Source organism: Symphalangus syndactylus, chromosome 18 (genome assembly GCF_028878055.3).
Source record: "Symphalangus syndactylus isolate Jambi chromosome 18, NHGRI_mSymSyn1-v2.1_pri, whole genome shotgun sequence".
In the NCBI taxonomy this organism is placed as follows: domain Eukaryota; kingdom Metazoa; phylum Chordata; class Mammalia; order Primates; family Hylobatidae; genus Symphalangus; species Symphalangus syndactylus.
The window spans coordinates 74,257,970-74,281,235 of record NC_072440.2 but is presented as its reverse complement, the minus strand read 5'-3'; the positions used below and the strand labels follow the sequence as shown (position 1 = coordinate 74,281,235).

Below are 23,266 nucleotides of genomic sequence, written 5' to 3'. Positions count from 1 at the left end.
GTGGAATGAACTGAGCAAATCATGTGTCTTCTAATGGTACACCACACTTTTTTTTTTTTTTTTCTGGTTTTGAGACAGTCTTGCTCTGTCTCCCAGGCTGGAGAGCAGTGGCATGATCATGGCTCACTGCAGCCTTGACTTCCCAGGTTCAAGCAATCCTCCTGCCTCAGCTTCGGGAGTAGCTGGGACTACAGGTGCCCACTACCATGCCTGGCTGATTTTGGTATTTTTATTGGAGATGGGGTTTCATCATGTTGGCCAGGCTCCTCTCTAACTTCTGACCTCAAGTGATCCGCCTGCCTCAGCCTCCCAAAGTACTGGGATTATAGGTACAAGCCACCGCGCCTGGCCTTTAGTGATATTTTAAAGACTAAATTCCCTTAGAGATGCCTGGGTCTGCATTTATTGCTACTGTTCTGTTTCTCACTGTGTGTCTTGAGGTCATCAAAAGTAACCTGGGCCTTTTCCCTTGTTTTCTGCCTCCTCTAGGCTTATGAGCCATTAAGCAAAGCCAGATTGGTGTGTGGGTCAGGCTCTTCATGTTTTCTTTAGCTTAATAAGCAGTTTCTAAGGGAAGTCATTGTGTCATTGTTTAGAATAGCAAAAGATGGGCAGCCTCCCAAGTGGCAATCAGTAGGGGCTGGGTGAATACAGTGGGTTCCACCCCTTCCGTGGTGGGGTGGGATGCTTGCAGAAGGACATAAGACGAGGAAGCCTTTTGTGCACAGATGTGCGGCAGCCTCCAAGGTCCAGTTTTTAAATGAAAAAGTGAAGATCCACTGGTAATTTGGTATGTTACCTCCGTGTAAAAAAACAGACAAGTAAGAATTATGTAGTTATATTTGCTGTATTTGTAAGAAATTCCAGAGGGATAAATGAGAAACTAAAAGAGGCAATTGCATTTGGGCAGAGTAACTTTTTATTGTTTACCTTGATATATACGTTTTTTTTTTTTTTTTTTTTTTTTTTTTTTTTTTTTTTTTTTTTTTTTTTTTTTTTTGAGATGGAGTCTCACCCTGTCAACAGGCTGGAGTGCAGTGGTGTGAGCTTGGCTCACTGCATCCTCCGCTTCCCAGGTTCAAGCGATTCTCCTGCCTCAGCCTCTGAGTAGCTGAGATTACAGGTGCGTGCGCCACCACACTCAGCTAATTTTTGGTATCTTTAGTAGAGATGCGGTTTCACCACGTTGGCCGGGCTGGTCTCGAACCCCTGACCTCATGATCTGCCCACCTTGGCCTCCCAAAGTGCTGGGATTACAGGCTTGAGCCACTGCGCACGGCCTATATATGTATTATATAAACATATGCACACACATGCATACATACACACATATATATTTTTTAAAAATTGAGTCATGGCCAGGTGCAGTGTGGGTCACACCTGTAATCCCAGCATTTTGGCAGGTGAAGGTGGGAGGATCGTCTGAGCTCAGGAGTTTGAGACCAGCCTGGGCAACATGGAGAAACCCCTTCTCTACAAAAATCACAAAAATTGGCCGGGTGTGGTGGCATACACCTGTGGTTCCAGCTGCCCAGAAGGCTGAGGTGGGAGGATTGCTTGAGCCTGGTAGGTAGAGGCCACAGTGAGCCATGATCGCGCCACTGCACTCCAGCCTGGGTGACAGAGTGAGACTCTGTCTTAAAAGGCAAAAACAAAGAGTCATATATTTCCTATTAAGGTGAAATTTTAAAAATAAACTCCTATATTCCATCATCCCCAGCTTCTGCCATTCTAAAACATTTTCCTAAGCAACTCCACTGTGGATGTAGCGGGTATTTGAGAAAGGCATTAGAAATGCCCTGGGAGGGCAGAACCCGGGGCTTCACTGGAGGTGCTACTGGGCTCAGTCTGATGTTAAGGCAGGGGCATGGCAAGGGTAGTGATGCATGAACAAGCATCACTCAGCAAGGTGACGCGTGTTCACGCCTTGATACCCTTGTTTCCCCACCAGCTCTATTTTTATTGCCTGCTCTATTGGTTTTTCTTTTTCTTTTTTTTCTTTTGAGACTGAGTTTTGCTTTTGTGGTCCAGGCTGGAGTGCAATGGCACCATCTCAGCTCACTGAAACTTCTGCCTCCTGGGTTCAAGCGATTCTCCTGCCCCAACCTCCTGAGTAGCTGGGACTACAGGTGTGCACCACCATGCCCAGCTAATTTTTATATTTTTAGTAGAGACGGGGTTTCTTCATGTGGGTCAGGCTGGTCTCGAACTCCTGACTTCAGGTGATCCTCCTGCTTTGGGCTCCCAAAGTGCTGGGATTACAGGTGTGAGCCACTGTGCCCAGTGTCTATTGGTTTCTTATGGCTGGTATTGCCATCAACTTGGTGACTGAGAACAATACACATCGCTCTAGTTCTCGGGAGTCAGAAGTCCAAAATGCATGGCTGATGTTCTTTCCTGAAGCTCCCAGGGAGAATCCATGGCCTGGCCCTGTCCAGCATCAAGAGGCCACCTGTATTCCTCAATTCGTGGCTTCATGTCCCTCCACCTCTGCTTGTGTTGTCAAATCTCCTTTACTTTTTTTTTTTATTTTTAAGATGGAATCTCAGCTCACTGCAATCTCTGCCTCCCAGGTTCAAGTGATTCTCCTGCCTCAGCTTCCCGAGTAGCTGGGATTATAGGTGCATGTCGCCACACCCAGCTAATTTTTGTATTTTTAGTAGAGATGGGGATTCACCATGTTGGACAGGCTAGTCTTGAACTCCTGACCCCAGGTGATCTACCTGTCTCAGCCTCCTAAAGTGGTGGGATTATAGGCATGAGCCACCACGCCCTGCCTCAGATCTGCTTTTCTGACTCAGATATTCCCACCGTCCTCTTGTCCCTTATAATTCCCTGTGATTACATTGGGCTCACCTGGATCATCTAGGACAGGGGTCCCCAAGTCCTGGGCCATGAACTAGTAGTGAGCAGTCCGTGGCCTGTTAGGAACTGAGCCATGCAACAGGAGCTGAGTGGCGGGCAAGCCAGCATTACCACCTGAATTCCACCTCCTGTCAGATCAGTGGCTGCATTGGATTCTCATAGGAGCGTGAACCCTGACATGAACTGTGCATGCAAGAGACCTAGGCTGTGTGCTCCTTATGAGAATCTAATGCCTGATGATCTGAGGTGGAACAGTTTCATCCTGAAAGCCACACCCCTCCATCCCTGACAAAACTGTCTTCTGTGAAATCCATCCCTGGTGCCAAACAGCATGGGGACCTCTGATCTGGGACATTCTCCCCATTCCAAAGTCCTAATGATAGCTGCAGAGTCCCTTTTGCCATGAAAGGTAAGGGACTCACAGGTTCTGGGGACGGGGATGTAGGCATCTTTACGGGCTGTTCTGTGTACTGCACTTGTTCAGCTTAGTTCCAGGCACATAGTAGGGGCTCAATACATTTTTGTTGAATGACACAATCAATCATTTGGTTAGGCTAGAGAATGTGGAAGGAGGCCGGGTGCAGTGGCTTACGCCTGTAATCCTAAGGCTGAGGCAGGTGGATCACTTGAGCTCAGGAGTTTGAGACCAGCCTGGACAACATGGTGAAACCACGTCTCTCCTAAAAACACAAAAATTAGCTGGGTGTGATAGTGTGTGTCTGTAGTCCCAGCTACTCTGGAGGCTGAGGCGGGAGGATCACTTGAGCCCAGAAGGTGGAGGTTGCAGTGAGCTGAGATCATGGCACTGCAGTCCAGTCTGGGCAACAAAACGAGACCCTGTCTCAGAAAAAGAGAGAATGTGGAGGGATATAGCAAGAAGTGGATCTGGAATTTTTAATAGTAGTGGTATTTATTGAGCACCTACTGTGTGCTCTGGCTCATGTTTAACAAAGTGCGTATTTGCATAATGTTAGTATTCCCATTTTACAGATACGGAAACTGAGGTTTAGTTGCTGGCCTAGTATTACAGGGTGAGGAGCTGAAGCCCCATCTGCCTGATGAGGGGTGTGTTGGGGATGTGGACTAGAAGCTTGGTCAGGGAGGGATTCTGTTCAAACAGGGCTGCTTAGCTTTGGCACTGTTGACATTTGGGGCCAGATATTTCCCGTCGTGGTGGCTGTCCTGTGCATTGTGGCTGTTAAGCAGTATCCCTGGCCTCTGTCCACAAAGTGCCAATAGCACTACCCTCTTCCCAAGTTGTGACAACCCAGGATGTTTCCAAATGTTGTCACATGTCCCCTGAGTGACAAACTTGCCCCCACATGAGCAGCATGGTGTTAAAACATAGATGATGGCACATCAACTCCATGCTCCTCGGGTCATCCTGTGTGAAAGTCAAAATCCCTGCGGTGGCCTGTGCGTCCCGCACTGACTGTCTCTTCCCTGCCTTCTGCCTTCCTCCCTGTCTTCACTGCTTGTTACTCTTGAGACCTGTTGGCCTTTCTGTGGTTTCTCAGAAATGCCAGGTCTGACCTCAGGACCTTTGCACTGGCTGTTGTCTCTGCTTGGTGTGCCCTTCTTCCGGATGGCCATTTGGTTTACTCCTTCTTTCCTTCCATCCTGTATTTGTTTGTTTATTTTTAATTGAAACGGAGTCTCTCTCTGTCACCCAGGCTGGAGTGCAGTGGTGTGATCTCAGCTCACGGCAACCTCCACCACCCGGGTTCAAGGGATTCTTGTGCCTCAGCCTCCTGAGTAGCTGGGATTACAGGCATGCACTACCACGCCTGGCTAATTTTTTGTATTTTTGGTAGAGACTGGGTTTCGCTATGTTGGCAGGCTGGTCTTGAACTCCTGGCCTCAAGTGATCCACTTGTCTTGGCCTCCCAAAGTGCTGGGATTACAGGTGTGAGCCACCATCCCCGGCTCAATCCTGTATTTAAATATCTGTCCTCAGCATGGTCTGCCCTCTTCTCTGAGTCCTTTTCATCACACGTCTTCATATCCTCCCCCTTCTAAACCATGTGTGTCTTCTCTTTAGGCTGTCAGCTCCAGGAGGGCCGGCCCTTGGTCCCCATTGTTCACTGCTGGGCCCTCAGCCCTAGGAACCGTGCTCCGTAAATGGATGGATGCTGTCTGTCCTGTTACTGCAATGTCCCCAGACATATCCCTATGCCCAGCACATGCCTGACCCCTCACAAGACCCTGGAACATGACTAAGGGATTTATTTGGTGAAGCATGACAGTCTGATAAGAGGAGAGGAAGTGGCTGGGGAGCAACCTTGCAAAGATAGCCAGGGTTGGATGGAAAAAACAAGGATGAGTGTCAGCTTCATAGGACGGGCCTTCCACGAGAAGCCTCGTGGTGCTTGGGAGAGATGGGGTGAAAGCAGGTTGGAACAAGATGCTTGCTGCTGACATTTGGGCACTGTGATGTGCAGCCTGACCTCTGCTTTCTTTTCAGTGCTTAACAGCCCTGAAGCCCTGTTAAGACAGGATTCTTAGGACTGGGCACAGTGGCTCATCCAGCACTTTGGGAGCCCTAGGTGGGAGAATCATTTGAGCCCCAGGTGTTCGAGGCCAGACTGGGCAACATAGCAAGACCCCATCTCTGGAAAGAAATACAAAAATTAACCAGGCTTGGTGGTGTGCACCTCTAGTCCCAGCTACTTGAGAGGCTGAGGTGGGAGGATCACTTGAGCCTGGGAGTTCAAAGCTGTGTAATGAGCTATAATCACGCCATTGCACTCCAGCCGAGGAGACAGAGCGAGACTCTGTCTCAAAAAGAAAAAAAACAAAAACAAAAACAGAAGACTTAGTTTTGCATGTAACTGTGTTCAGTTCTGTGTCTTGGATGTGAGGATTTGTGGTACCCGGCTGGATACAGCAAGGATGGCCATGCCCCTGCCTTCCTGAGTGTTGGGGATAAGTATGGAAATTGCCCCCGTGATGTTACTGGGCTTTATTCTTAGCTCTGCTGAGTTAAGGGGCAGGGTGGGGTGCAGCCCAGCCAGCAGCATGCCAGGGCGCGTCACCGCCCACGTGATGCTGGCTCTGGCCGCCTTGCTCTCACCCCATGCCCTTGCCAGCTATGCTTGCCTCCTGCTGTGTTGGGGCTGGGAGACTTTAGCCTTTCTCCAGATCTTTTCAGGACTGCGGTGGGGAAATGAACGCCACATGCTGTCTCTCTAAACAGGATTAATGTTCAGAGGCCCAGCGGGTGCCCTGACCTAACCACGGGCCTCTTGCACTCCTTTTCTCAGCTTCCCTTGGCTTGTGAGCTACCCCTTTGCAGCGTTGTTTCTGAGTGTGGCATTTAGGAGCAACCTGTCGCCTTGCCTTTCGCCCCTCTGAGCCCCGTCTGTTCCTTGGTGGGTTGTGCAGAAGAGTTGCTGGGGTTTGAATCCAGGACCCTCAAGGTCCTGCCCCTGTGACTCGCGGGCCATCTTCTCACCTGTTTGTCTCTGCGTTCCCCTCTGTAAAGTGGGAATCATTATAGTGCCTTCCTCGTAGACTGCTAGGGTGATAAAATGGAGCGATGTACATGAAACCTGAACGCAGTGCCTGGTATGCAGTCTGTGCTTAGAAAGGGCTCTGGTTTTATTTTTATTTCTTTCTCTTTGAGACTTGGTCTGACTCTCTCACCCAGGCTGGAGTGCATTAGCATAATCACATCTCACTGCAGCTTCCCACTTCTGGGCTCAAGCGATCCTCCCACCTCCGCCTCCCAAGTAGGTGGGTTTACAGGTGTGAGCCACTGTGCCTGGCACCATTCAGCATTTTTGTTTTGTTTTGTTTTTGAGACAGAGCCTGGCTCTGTCACCCAGGCTGGAGTATAGTGGTGTGATCTCAGCTCACTGCAACCTCTGTCTTCCAGGTTCAAGTGATTCTCCTGCGTCAGCCTCCCAAGCAGCTGGGATTACAGGCGCCTGCCACCACACCCAGCTAACTTTTAGTAGAGACAGGGTTTCGCCATAGTGGCCAGGCTGGTCTTGAACTCCTGACTTCAAGTGATCCACCCTCCTCGGCCTCCCAAAGTGCTGGGATTACAGGTGTGAGCCATCACACCCGGCCATCAGCAAATTTTTAAGTATACACTATAGTATTGTGAGCTATAGACACTATTCTGTACAGTAGACGCTAGGACTGAGCGACTCATCTTGCATGACGAAAACTTTGTACGCTTTGACCAACACCTCCCTGTTTCCCCCACCACCAGCTCCTTGCAGCTCCCATTCTGTTCTCTGCTTCTATGGGTTTGTCTTTTTTAGATGTCACATGTGAGTGAGATCTTGCCGTGCTCGTCTTCCTGTGCCTGGCTTATTTCATTTAGCATAATGTTCTCCAGGTGCATCCATGTTGTTCCAAATGGCAGGATTTCTTTCCTTTTTTTTTTAGACAGTCTTGCTCTGTCTCCCAGGCTGGAGTGCAGTGGCATGATCTCGGCTCACTGCAAGCTCCGCCTCCTGGGTTCATGCCATCCTCCTGCCTCAGCCTCCCGAGTAGCTGGGACCACAGGTGCCTGCCGCCATGCCTGGCTAATTTTTTTTTTTTTTTGTATTTTTAGTAGAGACAGGGTTTCACCATGTTAGCCAGGATGGTCTCAATCTCCTGACCTTGTGATCCGCCTGCCTTGGCCTCCCAAAGCCCTGGGATTACAGGTGTGGGCCACCGCACCCGGCCAGGATTTCTTTCCTTTTTAAGGCTGAGTGATATTCCATGGCATGTATAGATCACGTTTCCTTTGTCCACTTGACCACGGATAGACATTTAGTTGTCTCCGTCTTCGTTGTTGTGAATGATGCTCCAGTGAACACGGGAGTGCACATACCTCTTCACGGCCCATGTGTGGCTGAGATTAGGAGATCACTGCTGTCTTCTCTAGTTCAGCAGTGCTAGTGCCTCCTGGCATTTAGCGTCCAGCTCAAGGGAGTGGAATTTGGGTGTCTCAGGGTCTAGGGCCACCTGTGCCTCTAAATTACAGGGAAGCTGTGTGTGTGTGGGGGAGGTGCAGGGGGCATGGGTATGTGGTGGGGTGAATCTTATTTCTCTTCTTTCCCTTTTCTTAATTTTCCGTTGGCAAAACAGAGTGCCACTCCAGACCCCTTTCAGTCTTGCAATATACATGAAAAATACAGGGCTTGTTCTGCAAAAGAAGAGTAGCCCCAGCGAGCTCAGGGTTGAGTGAAGTTTCGCGAGGAAGGCACCTCTCGGCTCTTCTGGGGGCTTCAAGGTAGAGCTCGGTGTCGCCAAGCAGGACCCCCACTGCGGGCGGAGCTGCAGGGCCATCAACATTCATTAGGTGGATGAGCGAATGTAGACTCTGCAGTGCCACGAAGCAGCATCTGGTACTCACTGTGCTCGTCTCGGGATGGAATCTAAGTCAGGCATCCTTGCATCCCCACTTACGGGCTGTTCCTTCACCTTGCTGGTCCTCACCTTTCTCCTAGGGTTACGGGAAGAAGTAAATGTGCTAATGCCATACACACCGACTCAGCAGTCGCCTTGAACCACGCTTCTCTGTCACCCCTTTCGTTGCCTTGACAATGGTTGCAGCCTCCTTGCCCATCTCCCCTAGGATGTTCTCCTAGGGTCTCTTAATACAGGGCTCCCCAGTCCCCAGAGCACAGACTGGCACCAGTTCACACATACCCTGTTAGGAACCGGGCCACAGGCCACACAGCAGGAGGTGAGCAGCAGGCGAGCGTGCAAGACTTCATCTGTATTTACAGCTGCTCCCCATCTTTTGCATCACCGCCTGAACTCTGCCTTCTGTCAGATCACCTGTGGCATTAGATTCTCATAGGAGCGCGAACCCTTCTGTGAACTGTGCGTGCGAGGGATTGAGGCTGTGTGCTTCTTACGAGAATCCAATGCCTGATGATCTGTCACTGTCTCCCATCACCCCCCAGATGGGACCATCTAGTTGCAGGAAAACAAACTCAGGGCTCCCACTGATTCTACGTGATGGTGAGTTGTATAAGTATTTCATTATATATTACAACGTAATCATAGAAATAAAGCGCACAATAAATGTAATGCACTGGAATCATCCCCTACCCTGTCTGTGAAAAATCGTCTTCCACAAAACCCATCTTTGCTGCCAAAAAGGGGACAGCTGTCTTTTTTTCTTTTGAGATGGCGTCTTGCTCTGTTGCCCAGGCTGGAGTGCAGTGGTACAATCTCGGCTCACTGCAGCCTCCGCCTCCCGGGTTCCAGCAATTCTCTTGCCTCAGCCTTCTGGGTAGCTGGGATTATAGGCACATGGCACCACACCCGGCTAATTATTGTATTTTTAGTAGAGACGGGGTTTTACCATGTTGGCCAGGCTGCTCTCAAACTCCTAACCTCAGGTGATCCGCCCGCCTCGGCCTCCCAAAGTGCTGGGATTACAGGCATGAGCCACTGCGCCTGGCCAGGGACCACTGTCTTAATATGTGAATTAGGCGATGCCATGCCCCTGCTTAATGCCCTCCCAGGGCCTCCTGTGAGAAGTAGAACAAAAAATCCATGCTCTGTACCATGGCTCCAAGTTTGGCTATGTGGTGGCCTTTGGTGACTTCTCCCGCTCCTACTTGGGTCCTGGCTCATTGCTGCAGCCACATCCCCCCCCCCCCGCCGCCCCCACTGTGTCCTTTGCCTGTGCCATCTTTCTGCCTGGTATGTGCTTCCCAAGATCCTTGCACAGCCAGCTCTTCCTGACCCTTCCAGTCTGCTGGGATGTCATCTGCCCAGACCGCCACTCTGGTGCTTCCTGTCCTGACACCCCGGCTCTTTCCTTCACAGCAGGTACTGCTCTTTGTCATTACATTCTTATCTGTGAGCTTTCATCTTTGATGGACTATGAGTCTTAAGATGTCAGAGATACCGTTTCTGATTTCCCCCCTATGCCTGTGACTAGCCCAGGTCTAGGCACATAGTAGGTGCTCAATAAACAGTCATCAAATGATAGATTGAATGGATGAATGCATGATAGGAACCCTGCACTTGTATGTGTTAATCCGTCTCTTGGCTGCTGGGAACACCAGCTCCTGCAACCTGGCACTTGGGTCACCTGATTGAACCCTCCTGATAACTCTGTAATAGGTGGGTTCTAGAATTAGTCCCATTTCACAGATGAAGAAATCAAGGCCTGGTGAGGTGAACTGACTTGTTTTAGGGCAGCAGGGATGATTTTTGCCTCTCTGGAGATATTTGGCAATGTCTAGAGACAGTTTTGATTGTCACAACTTGAGGAGGTGGGGAGTGCTACTATCATCTAGTGGCAGAGGCCAGCGACGCCACTCAGTATCTTACAATGCACAGGATGGCCCCCCACAACCAAGAGTTATTTGGGCTCAAATATCAGCGGTTCTGAGGTTGAAGAAGCCCTGCTTGAGGGCACACATATGTAAGTGGCAGAGACGGGAACCTAGACCCTGAACCTTGCATTGTTAACCACTACCCTGCATTGCTCACATGCCGGGGTGGGTGGGTGGGAGGAGTTGTAGAATGTTTCCATGTCTGAGTCAAAATCTTGCTTCTCTGCTCTGGAGAGATGAATTTGGAATCTGTGAGGCCTGAGGCTATTCACTTGATCTCCGGCCCTGGAGATCTTGCCTCCCAGTGACCTCAGGCTCCATCTGTCTGCCATGTACCTTGCAAACACCTTAGAATTCTGGCCGGGCATGGTGGCTCACACCTCTAATCCCAGCACTCTGGGAGGCCGAGGCGGGCAGACTGAGTTCAAGACCAGCCTGGGCAACATAGTAAAACCCTGAATCTACAAAAGATACAAAAATTAGCCAGGCATGGTGGTGCGTGCCAGGTAGTCCCAGCTACTTGGGAGGCTGAGGCAGGAGGATTGCTGGAGCCCAGGAGATCGAGGCTGCGGTGAGCTGTGATGGTGCCACTGTACTCAAGCCTGGGCAACAGAGTGAGACCCTGTCTCAAAAAACAAAACCAGCCAACCAAACAAACCAAAAGGCCTTAGAGTTCAAGCACGTGGTTTAGAGGTGGTGGATCTCAGTGTCAGACTCTCCGTGGGTTCAAATCCTGGCCCTGTTTCTTCTAGGTTGACGAGCCCAAGCAATTTACATAAACTCTGTGGACCTCAGAGCCCTTGCCAGGAAAGGAGAGTTTTAATAGTCCTGACTTTGTAGGGCTGTTGGAAAGCTTAAATGGACTGTGCTTGGGAAGCACTTAATCACTGTGCCTGGCGCAGTCACTCTGGCTGTTATTATTGGCACCCAATAAATACATGCTTTCTCTTTGTTTCCAACTCAGCATTTAGAAATGTCCTACCCTTCAATTCCTGCTGCTATTTATTGATTTGAAGTGCGAACTAGCTTTCTTATTATTATTTTAGAAATCATGCAGAGGAGAAAATTCAAACAGTACAAAAGGATAATAAAACAAAAAATAATAGTTGCCTTCCTCTGTCTGGTTTCAGGTCTACCCCCTGCAGATTAATTAGCTTTTTTTCTTTCTTTTTTCTTTTCTTTTTTTTTGCAATATGAAGTCTTGCTCTGTTGCCCAGGCTGGAGTGCAATGGCATGATTTTGACTCGCTGCAACCTTCGCCTCCTGGGTTCAAGCAATTCTCCTGCCTCAGCCTCTCGAGTAGCTGGGATTAGGGCAGATCATGAGGTCAGGAATGTGACAACAGCCTGGCCAACATAGTGAAACCCCGTCTCTACTAAAAATGCAAAAATTAGCCAGGCGTGGTAGTGGGCGCCTGTAATCCCAGCTACTTGCGAGGCTGAGGCAGGAGAATTGCTTGAACTTGGGAGGTGGAGGTTGCAGTGAGCGGAGACCATACCATTGCACTCCAGCCTGGGCAACAAGAGCAAAACTCCGTCTCAAAAAACAAAACATCAAATTCCTGACTGTGTATGCTGCTTGCAGGTTATATATGACCAGGCCTGGTTCTGTATCTGTAAAATGGGTTACGTTACAGTACCTGAGTCCTAGAGTTGTGTGTGAGGATGAAATGTAACGTGAAACACTTAGAGTGGTGCTTGGCTGATGCAACTAATGAATCTTCCCTCTTACTTTTTCTATAGACAGAAGAAGATGGCACAGGTTTCTTCATTGCTTTTTGCCCTTTGCTGAAATGTCTTCTTGGCCCAGAGGCCCTTTCTGTCTACCTGATAAAGAACTAGCACCTGCCCACCCACCATTATGCTTCACCCACTTTGTTCTTCTTCAAGCCATTTGCTCCCGTTGGGCATACGTAAGAGTTGTTTTTTTTAGCTGTTGGTAGTTTTGGCCTCTTTCCATACAGTGAAACTGTGTGAGAGTGGAGACTTTATTTTACTTCCACATGACCTTGGCCCATGGTAGTAGTCCCTGGTAAATGTCCACTGAGCAACAGGAACCCGACTGTTGCAAGTTACTTATTTATTTATTTTTGAGACAGGGTCTCCATCTTTCACCTAGGCTGGAGTTCGGTGGTGCAGTCATAGCTCACTGCAGCCTCGAACTCCTGGGCTCAAGGGATCCTCCTTCGTCAGCCTCTTGAGCAGCTGGGACTAAAGGCAAACGTCATCACATCTGGCTACTTTTAAATTTTTTTTATTTGTAGAAGGTGGGGAGTCTCACTCCATTGCCACCTCTGGTCTCGAACTCCTGGGCTCAAACGATCCTCCTGCCTTGGTCCCCCAAAGTGTTGGGATTACAGGCGTGCACTGCCACGCCCAGCTGTTTTTTTTTTTTTTTTTTTTTTTTTTTTGAGATGCAGTCTCACTCTCTTGTCCAGGCTGGAGTGCAGTGGCGTGATCTCGGCTCACCACAACCTCCACCTCCCGGGTTCAAGCGATTCTCCTGTCTCACCCTCCTGAGTAGCTGGGACTACAGGTGCACGCCACCATGCCCGGCTGATATTTGTACATTTAGTAGAAAGAGGGTTTCACTATGTTGGCCAGGCTGGTCTCGAACTCCTGACATCATGATCTGCCCACCTCAGCCTCCCAAAGTGCTGGGATTACAGGCGTGAACCACTGCACCCGGCCACCTAAGTTTTTAAATTTTTTTGTGGAGACACAGTCTCACTGTGTTGCCCAAGCTGATCTGAAATTCCTGGCCTCAAACTGTCCTCCTGCCTCGGCCTCCTCAAGTGCTGGGATATATAGGCATGAGCCATTGCACCCAGCTGGTTGTGAGTTATTGAGATGGTTGAATTGGGGGTGGATGCTCAGGCCTCAGTGGAACTTGTGGTACACAGTAGGTCCTCATTACCTCCGTCAGTGGCAGTTGAGATTCGTAATCACTTTTTCTGCCTGTTGTCTGCCCCATCCTCTCTGTGGCCTTCCCTGCTGTCCTGGAGTTGGCTGGCTGGGTCCCTGGCAGGGCTGCATGCCTCATCCCTGCAGGCCTGCTTGCCTCATCCCTGCAGGCCCTGGTGGAGCATCCGTCCAGAACCTGTGCCATCCAGATGGGAGCAGTAAGGGTGTAGGGGAAAGTTAGTGAGCCGCCCGGTGCACGAGGACTTCCATGATAATCACGGCTGAACCAGGAAGGCAGGTCAAAGCCAGGGTCATGTACAGGAAGGAGGTCAGCACCAAGGTCTTGTATGGGAAGACTTACATCAATGCCTAGTGCCGTAGTCATCATCATTCAGCCCAGAAAACATGACGCTATGCAACAGGAATTTTATGAACGCACAAAGGTCAGGGGCCACTCCGACTTGGACGGGGTCCCCAGCTCCTTGAATGTCAGGGTTGAGGGCAGGGAGACACAACTTGACCAAGCTGGTGAAGTGTCCCGCAAGGAGAAGCCTCTGTTGGAGGGAGCCGGGAGCTGGGGAGGACATGTGCTTTCTCTTTTTTTTTTTTTGAGACGGAGTCTCGCTCTATCGCCCAGGCTGGAGTGGCGTGGTGCTATCTCGGCTCACTGCAACCTCTGCCTCCCGGGTTCAAGCGATTCTCCTGCCTCAGCCTCCCAAGTAGCTGGGACTCAGGCCTGTGCCACCACGCCTGGCGAATTTTTTTGTATGTTTAGTAGAGACGGAGTTTCACCATGTTAGCCAGGATGGTCTTGATCTCCTGACCTCGTAATCCACCTGCCTTGGCCTCCGAAAGTGCTTGGGTTATCGGCGTGAGCCACTGCGCCCGGCCGACATGCCCTTTCTCTGTAAAGATTTCTGTGGGCAAGGTTCCCCAAAGGGCAGGGCCTGGGCCAGTGCAGTGACCGGTGACCGTGTTCAGGACTCATCTCTTGTGGCTGAATTGCGTGTCTGGACAGTTGGGTTCTTCTGATTCTGCTGAGAGGGTGGTGGGCCTGGCTGGATTTCCCTAGATGAGGAAGCAGCCTCGAGTAGCTGTGATTCTTTGAGTTGGGAACAGCAAGTGGCCTGCAGACTCCCAGGGAATCGTCCCTTCCTTGAGCCTTTAGGTATTGCCCAGTATTCACCGTTTTTTCCAGAAGCTTCCAGTAGTGAGAGTCACACTTCTTACCTCCTGGAGTTGTTAAAGTAAAGAAGGACACATTAGGGTCCCTGCCTGTAAGGAACACCCAGGAGGCCTCGATACTTTTTTTTTTTTTTTTTTTGAGACAGAGTCTCGCTCTGTCACCCAGGCTGGAGGACAATGACCTGATCTCGGCTCACTGCAACTTCCACCTCCTGGGTTCAAGCGATTCTTGTGCCTCAGCCTCCCGACTAGCTGGGATTACAGGCATTTGCCACCATGGCCGGCTAATTTTTTTGTACTTTTTAGTAGAGATGGGGTTTCACTATGTTGGCCAGGCTGGTCTTGAACTCCTGGCCTCAAGTGATCTGCCCTCCTCAGCCTCTCAAAGTGCTGGGATTTCAGGTGTGGCCCTCTGCGCCCAGGCCTGATACTTTTTTTTTTCTTTGAGACAGTCTCTTACTCTGTCACCCAGGCTGGAATGCAGTGGGACAATCAAAGCTCACTGCAGCCTCAACTCCCCTAGGCTCAAAAGATCCTCCCACTTCAGCCTTCTGAGTAGGTGGGACTACAGGCCTGCACTACCACGCCTGGATAATTTTTAAATTTTTTTGTGAAGACAGGGTCTTACTGTGTTGCCCAGGCTTTTCTTGAACTCCTGAGCTCAAGCAATCCTCCCGTCTCAGTCTCCCAAAGTGCTGGGTTTACAGGCGTGAGCCACTGTGCCCGGTCCCCAGATGATCTTAGCTTTGTGACCTATGCTGTTGGCCGCTGTAGGGGCCGTGACGGAGGTGATGTGGGGGTGGATGGCCGGGGTGACCCGTGTTGGCTGCTTTCTGCAACAGTCAAAGTTCATGGTCAGAGTCAGATTTCCTCTTGTCATGCCTTCCTTCCCTTCCTTCCGCTGCCTCCCACAGCCGCCCTTTGGGTCTGGGCTGGCCATCTGGCTCTGAGCAGGAAGCTAGCGTGTGCTCTTCAATTTGCTTTCTGCAGAGGAAACACCTTCCTTTGCTCAGCGTTTCCTGACCTCTCCTTCCCTGTACTTCTGGTGTACTTAAATGCTCTCTGGTTTCTTCTGTAGCTTACTTTCTTGCTTGAAAGGACAACTTTTCTTTGTCCTTTAAACTTCTTATTTCTGGGCAATACAGTGGTGGTGGCAGTGGTGATTACTATTAAGTATTAGTATCTACTACTACGGTTTATTGTCTCTAGACTGTATCGCACCTGTCACACATTGTCCCATTGAATCCTCTCCAGAACTCTTCCAAATGATGTGTTTTCCTGACTTAAAAAATTAAAAACAATTTTTTTTTTTTTTTTTTGAGACGGAGTCTCGCTCTGTCTCCCAGGCTGGAGTGCAGTGGCGCGATCTCGGCTCACTGCAAGCTCCCCCTTCCGGGTTCATGCCATTCTCCTGCCTCAGCCTCCCGAGTAGCTGGGACTACAGGCGCCTGCCACCACGCCCGGCTAATTTTTTGTATTTTTAGTAGAGACGGAGTTTCACCGTGGTCTCGATCTGCTGACCTCGTGATCCACTCGCCTCGGCCTCCCAAAGTGCTGGGATTACAAGTGTGAGCCACCGCGCCCAGCCAGGGTTGGTTCTTAAAAGCAATAGGGAGCCATGGGAAGTTGTTTCCCAGCAGAAGAGAGAAGGCCATTAGATCTGCCCTATTTATTAATGCAAATATCTAAGTCTGTGAATCTTCCTCTGAGCAGGAAAACGTGATTGCTTTTAAATCCATATGGAAAGACCCTCAGTTTTACTCATGATAAAGAGAAAAGGAACTTAAACTACAGAGAGATATTTTTCACCTCAGATTGGCAGAGGTCAGAAACTTGTTAACTGCTGTGCTTTGTGAAGTAATTGCCTTTGTACCTTATCAGCTGGAGTATGAATTGACCTTCCCCATTAGGAAGGCAGTGTCTGTCTAAATGTTACTGTAGGCACCCTTTGACCTGGCAGGTTCCTTTTTTGAAAATTTATATATATGTGAGACAGAGTCTCATCATGTTGCCCAGGGTGGTGTCAAACTCCTGGGCTCATGGGATCCTCCCACCTGGGCCTCCCAAAGTGCTGGAGTTACAGATGGGAGCCACCACACCTGGCCGAGAAAGTGATCTTATCAACACTCTTGCTTGAGTGTGAAATAAGGCTCCTACCAAGCTGTTTATTCAATGCTGCATTGTTTGTAAGAGCAACACCAATGCCAAGTCCCCAGGAGACCGATGGAAGTCAAGTTCATCCCTACAATAGAACACAAAGCAGCCATAACAAAGAGTGAGGAAACTGTTCATGTATAATGTGGGATGATCTTTAAAATCTGTGATTAAGAGAAAAAAGCAAAGTACAGAACATTATGTAATGTATGCTTCCTTCCATTTGATAACAGAAGATACATATTTACTTTTGTTATTTTTGTATAAAATATTTTCTGAAAGAAGACATAAGAAACCCATGATCATTGCCTCTAGAGAGGAACTGAGGGGAAGGGCTTAGGGAATGGAATGAGAAGACTTGTCCCTTTTACCTCTGTGTTCAAAAGGAGTATCAAGAATAAAACACATCTACGTTACTGATAAAGATCAGTTTCCAAAGGCTGTGTGCAGTGGTTCACACCTGTGATCCCGGCACTTTGGGAGGCCAAGGCGAGTGGATTGCTTGAGCTCAGGACTTTGAGACCAGCCTGGGCAACGTGGCAAAACCCTATTTCTACTAAAAATACAAAATTAGCTGGGCATGGTGGTGTGCGCCTGTGGTCCTAGCTACTCAGGAGGCTGAGGTGGGAGGATTGCTGGAGCCTGAGAGGTTGACGCTGCAGTGAGCTATGATTGCGCCACTGCATTCCAGCCTGGGCAACAGAGTGAGACCTTGTCTCAAAAAAAAAAAGAAAAGAGTTTTTAATATTAGCTAAGTAAAAAAAAGCAAGGTATAGAATAGAGTATCGTGGTGGCTTTTGCGGCAACAAAATTGGTCATATTTGGAATATATCTGGAAGAATGTAAGATGTTAGCAATGGTAGCTTGCCTGTAGGGTAGGACTGGGAGGCTGTTTGGGGAGAAAGACATATTTTTCACTGTATACCTTTTTGAGTAATTTGGAAGAGTTTTAGCACACAAATATATTACCTATTAAAAATAATTACAAAGAGAGAGACATGGGTGGATGCATGGATGGATGGTTGGGTGGGTAGATGGATACATAGACAGGTGGATGGATTGGTTGGTGGATGGATGGATGAACTGTTGGGTGGGTAGATGGATTGATGGGTGAATGAACTGGTAGGTGGGTAGGGTAGATGGATGAATTGGTGGATGGGTAGGTGAATGGATGAATGAATTGGTGGGTTGGTGGATGGATGGATTGATGGGTGAATGAATTGGTAGGTGGGTAGGGTGGATGGGTGAATTGGTGGATGGGTAGGTGGATGGATAAATTAATTGGTGGGTGGGTGGATGGATGGATGAACTGGTGGGTGGGTGGATGGATGGATGGGTGAATGAATTGGTAGGTGGATAGGGTGGATGGATGAATTGGTGGATGGGTAGGTGGATGGATGAATGAATTGGTGGGCTGGTGGATGGGTGGATGAATTGGTAGGTGGGTAGCTGAATGGATGAATTGGTTGGGGGGTGGATGGATGAATTGGTGAGTGGGTTGGTGGATGGATGGATGCATTGGTGGGTGGGTGGATGGATGGATGGATGGATGGGTTCATGGTTGGGTGATAAATATGTCCATGAGTATATATATGGATGTGTACATAGATAATTCTCTGGCTATGGTGGGGAGGACTGGCTGTGGTGGGGAGCAGTGACTGTAGCAGGGAGGACTCAGTAGGACAAGGAGAGGCTGGAGGCAGGGAAGACTTAGGAAGCAATTGCAATAGTCCTGGCAAGGAATAATTTGGGGCTAAGATCAGGTCAATTTACTGTTTAACATTGGAACTATGTCTCTTGTGTACATAACTGCCTATGTCAAGTCTTGGTATTGTTTTCTTTCTAGCAGGGCAAATTCCTTTGGAATGAGCTTTTACTGGCAACTGCTCAGAAACTGTTCTGTATGTAATGACCACCAACAGTTTAATCCTTTTTTTAGCCATCACCTTAGGAATTAATAGTAGTGTAAAATCGATTAAAATAATCAGTCTTTGAGATGTTATGCCTTCTCCACGATCAACTTCTTCTTTACAAGGCTGTATTCCCAATGTGCCAGGCCAAAAAGACGTGAACTTTGTCCTTTTTAGGGTTTGTGTCTTGATGTCTCCTAGCTAAATCTCCTTGTATGTGTTGGCCTTGTAAGGTTTACTTTTTTTTTTTTTTTTTTTTTTGAGGTGGAGACTCACTGTGTTGCCTAGGCTGGAGTGCAGTGGTGCAATCTCGGCTCCCTGCAACCTCTGCCTCTCGGGTTCAGGTGATTCTCCTGCCTGAGCCTCCCGAGTAGCTGGGATTACAGATGTGCACTAGCATGCCGGGCTAGTTTTTGTGTTTTTAGTAGAGATGGGAGTTTCGCCATGTTGGCCAGGCTTATCTCAGACTCCTGACTGCCTGCCTAGGCCTCCCAAAGTGCTAGGATTACAGGCATGAGCCACCGCGCCCAACCTAATAACTAGATCTCTTTAGTTATTGGAACGTGTATTTTGATCAGATTGACACATTTTTTTTTTAAGTGAAGTGATCTTATTTCCCTCATTTCTCATTTTTAACATTTTTTTTTTGACATGGCTTTAAAGCTGTGTGGAGCTGTAGGGGTCTGGGTTCCTTGACATTCCATGAGGGTCTCACATGATCGTAGGAGGGCTGTTGGAATCAGAGCTATTTGGAGGACGCATAGGCCGGTAGGATGGGAAGGCTGAGGGAGAAGTGGGCTTTTTGGGGACCACAGCCAACTGGACAACTCAGCCTAATCTAAAGACTGGCCCCTCCCAGCTCCTACTGATGGTCATGTAGCAGGAATAGGGGCCCAGCACCAGCACCACCAGATTTTCTGTTTTTTTTTTTTTTTTTTTTTTTTTTTTTTTTTTTTTTTTTGAGACACAGTCTTGCTCTGTTGCCAGGCTGGGGTGCAGTGGCACGATATCAGCTCACTGTAACCTCCGCCTCCTGGGTTCAAGCGATTCCCCTGCCTCAGCCTCCTGACTAGCTGGGACTACAGGCATGCACCACTATGCCTGGCTAATTTTTTGTATTTTAGTAGAGATGAGGTTTTACCATGTTGGCCAGGATGGTCTTGATCTCCTGACCTTGTGATCCTCCTGCCTTGGCCTCCCAAAGTGCTGGGATGACAGGCGTGAGCCACTGCACCCAGAAGATTTTCTGTTTTTTTAAAGTTATGCCAGAGACCGGGCGCGGTGGCTCACACCTGTAATTCCAACACTTCGGGAGGCCGAGGTTGGCAGACCACCTGAGGTTTAGGACTTCGAGACCAGACTGGCCAACATGGTAAAACCTTGTCTCTACTGAAAATTCGAAAAAATTAGCCGAGCGGGGTGGCACGTGACTGTAGTCCCAGCTACTTAGGAGGTTGAGGCAGGAGAATCACTTGAACCCGGGAAGCAGAGATTGCAGTGAGCTGAGATCGCTTGAACCCGGGAAGCGGAGATTGCAGTGAGCTGAGATCACGCCACTGCATTCCAGTCTGGGTGAGAAAGCAAGACTGTCAAAAAAAAAATAAATAAATAAAAAGCCGGAAATCAAATTTTAAATGTTTGGAGCTAATCTAATTTTTTTTTAAATAAAAAGTATGCCTAAAACAACAGCAATAATGACAAGCCATCTATGGGCCAAACTGTGGGTGGGGAAACCTATTTTGTACTTCTTATTTTATCCAATCGAATTGTGGTGGAGATAGGAAATTGAGACCCCAAAAAGGGTAGTAAGTTTTCCCAAAGTTGTTTAGTCAGTTGCCAGATTATGGCTTGAATTAAATTTAAATTCTTCAGCTGGGCATGGCGGTGCACACCTGTAGTATAGTGTTTGGGAGGCAGAGGTGGGAGGACTGCTTGAGCCCAGAAGTTCAAGGCACAGGAAGCTGTGATCTTACCACCACACTTCAGCCTGGGCAACGGAGCAAGACCTCATTTCAAAAAAAGAAAAATTTAAATTCTTCATTACAGAACAGCTGATGGTGGAGGTTTATTCTTGGGCAGGTACATCTGATCTATTTATGTGTGTATTTATGAATTTATCTGTTTGGCATGGCTCTTTAACAAAATACAGGCTTTTTTTTTTTTTTTTTAAGTAAAAGTAATTGAAACAAAATTTGTTTCCAAGGCTGGACAGCTCAGTGGTAAAATGCAGACTTGAACCACATTGCCTGAGTTTGAATTCAACTCCAGAGCTTACCGGCTGTGTGATACTGGACCCTGTATTTAACCCTTCTGTGCCTGAGTTTCACATCTGAGAAAGGAGATGATAAAAATACTTAGAGAATGAGAGGAGATAATACACATGAGGTACTTAGAATAAAGTCTGGCACACAGAACTGCAATTTGGTTGTTATTCCTGGTGGTGGTGGTGGTGGTGATGATGGTGACGGTGGCGGTAGTGGTGGTGGTGGTGGCGGCGGCGGCGTGATAGCAGTGATGATTGTGGTGACGGTGATGGCCGTGATGATGGTGGTGATTGTGGTGGTGGTGATGCTGGTGATGGCTGCGGTGGTAGTGATGGCTGTGGTAGTGATGGTGGTGGTGATGATGGCAGTGGTGGTGATGGCATTGATGGTGGCACTGATATTGGTGATGGTGATGATTGCAGTGGTGGTATGGTGTTGGCAGTGATATTGGTGGTGGTGATGATGGTGGTGATGGTGGTGTTGGCAGTGATATTGGTGGTGGTGATGATGGCGATGGTGATGATGGTGGTGGTATGGTGTTTGCAGTGATACTGGTGGTGGTGATGATGGCGGTGATGATGCTGATGGTGGTGATGGTGATGGCGGTGATGGTGCTGGTGGTGGTGATGGTGATGGCGGTGATGGTGCTGGCAGTGATATTGGTGGTGGTGATGGTCGTAGTCGGGGAGGTGATGGTGATTAATGAATATGATTAGAAAGTCCTCAGTTCACAAGGTCAGAGTGATCTAGATGACACAGGGTTCTTCGGTTACAAGAGAATATCCTTCAGGGTTCCTTTAAATGGCTGTCTCCGTCTTTTATACTACAGTGGGATTTGCCCATAGGTTCTGGGGACTGTTAATGTGAGATGAGATGCTACATACCTTTTTGTTGTTGGTGGGGTTTTTTTGTGTGTATGCACTGTTGTGTGTGTGAGACAGGGTCTCGCTCTGTTGCCCAGGGTGTAGTACAGTGGCATGATCTCAGCTCATTGCAACTTCTGCCTTCCAGGCTCAGGCAATCCTCCCACTTCAGCCTCCTGAGTGGCTGGGAATACAGGCACGCTCCATGCTCAGCCACTTTCTGTGTTTTTCATGGAGGCAGCATCTCACTATGTTGCCTAGGCTGGTGTCGAACTCCCGGCCTAAAGTGGTCTGCCCACATGGCCTCCCAAAGTGCTGGGATTACAGGCATGAGCCACCGCACCTGACCTGTATGCTCCTGTTAAGAGAGCTTTATTTTTATTTACTTATTTTGAGACAGGGTCTCTGTTGCTCAGGTGGGAGTGCAGAAGACACCACATACCTTTATCCCTCATTCCTCATTTCTTAGTCTTTCTGGCTACTGATCTTTTGAGTCTGCGTGTTCATCCTGAGAGGTCCTTGGATATATAGGAGCCTTGTCTGTTTCTTCAAACCCCGTGGCAGCTGGTTTCACGCTCCAGGCAAGTTCCTGTCCTCTGGGGTGTGTCCTGCTGACCCCTTCGTCTGTGTTTGTGTTCGCAGGACTGGAATGTCACGTGGTATACCAGCAACCCCGACTTCACCAAGTGCTTTCAGAGCACGGTCCTCGTGTGGGTGCCTTGTTTTTACCTCTGGGCCTGTTTCCCCTTCTACTTCCTCTATCTCTCCCGACATGACCGGGGCTACATTCAGATGACACCTCTCAACAAAACCAAAACTGTAAGTTACCGGGGGGTTTCGTTGCGGGGGGTGGGGAGGTGCACCTGGACGGGGAGTGGTGGTTGGTGAGAACTGACATTTTTCTTCTACTTAGTTGGCCCTAAGTTCCTTCTTCTAGAAGGCAGAAGAATAATGTGGGAGGGAAAACTGGAGCTCTGGAGACAAACGTGGGTACAAATCTTGGCTGTGCTACTTAGTATTTGGCCTTGAGCCAATTTTTTAACCTCCCCAAGCCTCAGTTTCCCTGTTTATGCAACAGGAATGATAGGATTGTTCTCAAGGCATTACTGGGAGATTATCAGCTCTTCCCCTCTTACTGAGGCGATCTCCTTTTTATTTAATTAAATATATGTATATAGATTTTTTCTGGCTAATTTTTAATTTATTTTTTGTAGAGGGGGGGGGTCTTGCTGTGTTGCCCAGGCTGGTCTTGAACACCTGGCCCCAAGCAGTCCTCCTGTCTTTGTCTCCCAAAGTACTGGGATTCCAGGTGTGAACCACCACACCTGGCCCCTAATTTTTTTTTCTAAGTTGGCTTTTATTTTGAAATAATTTAAAGCTACAGGAAAATTGCAATAATGGGCCAGGTGTGGTGGCTCACGCCTTTAATCCCAGCACTTTGGGAGGCCAAGGCGGGCAGACCACAGGAGTTTGAGACCAGCCTGACCAACATGGTGAACCCTGTCTCTACTGAAAATACAAAAATGAGCTGGGTGTGGTGGCATGTGCCTGTAATCTTAGCTACTTGGGAGGCTGAGGTGGGAGGATCCCTTGAACCTAGGAGGCAGAGGTTGCAGCGAACTGAGATCGTGCCACTGCACTCTAGCCTATGCAACAGAGTGAGACTCCTTCTCAAAAAAAAAAAAAAAAAAGTTGCGATAATGATACCAGGAACTGCTGCCTGATTTTCTCTATCCATCACTCATAGTCACTGTTTCCTGTTTTTTTTTTTTTGTTTTTTTTTTTGACACAGGGTCTTGCTGTTTTGCCCAGGCTGGAGTG

The 23,266-nt window shown here is 48.6% G+C and overlaps 1 protein-coding gene across 12 annotated transcripts in view; it reads left to right on the top strand.

Annotated features, from left to right (window-relative positions):
• ABCC1 (ATP binding cassette subfamily C member 1 (ABCC1 blood group)) overlaps positions 1 to 23,266 on the top strand; it is a 191,044-nt gene that overhangs the window by 32,555 nt on the left and 135,223 nt on the right. For all 12 annotated transcript variants that reach the window (XR_010117194.1, XM_063623723.1, XM_063623720.1 and 9 more), the window contains exon 2: positions 22,088 to 22,264. Coding sequence is in view for 11 of the 12 variants with exons in the window: in XM_063623723.1 (XP_063479793.1) it covers positions 22,088 to 22,264 (177 nt within the window). In the remaining variant the exon portion in view is untranslated. The remainder of the gene's footprint in view (positions 1 to 22,087; positions 22,265 to 23,266) is intronic.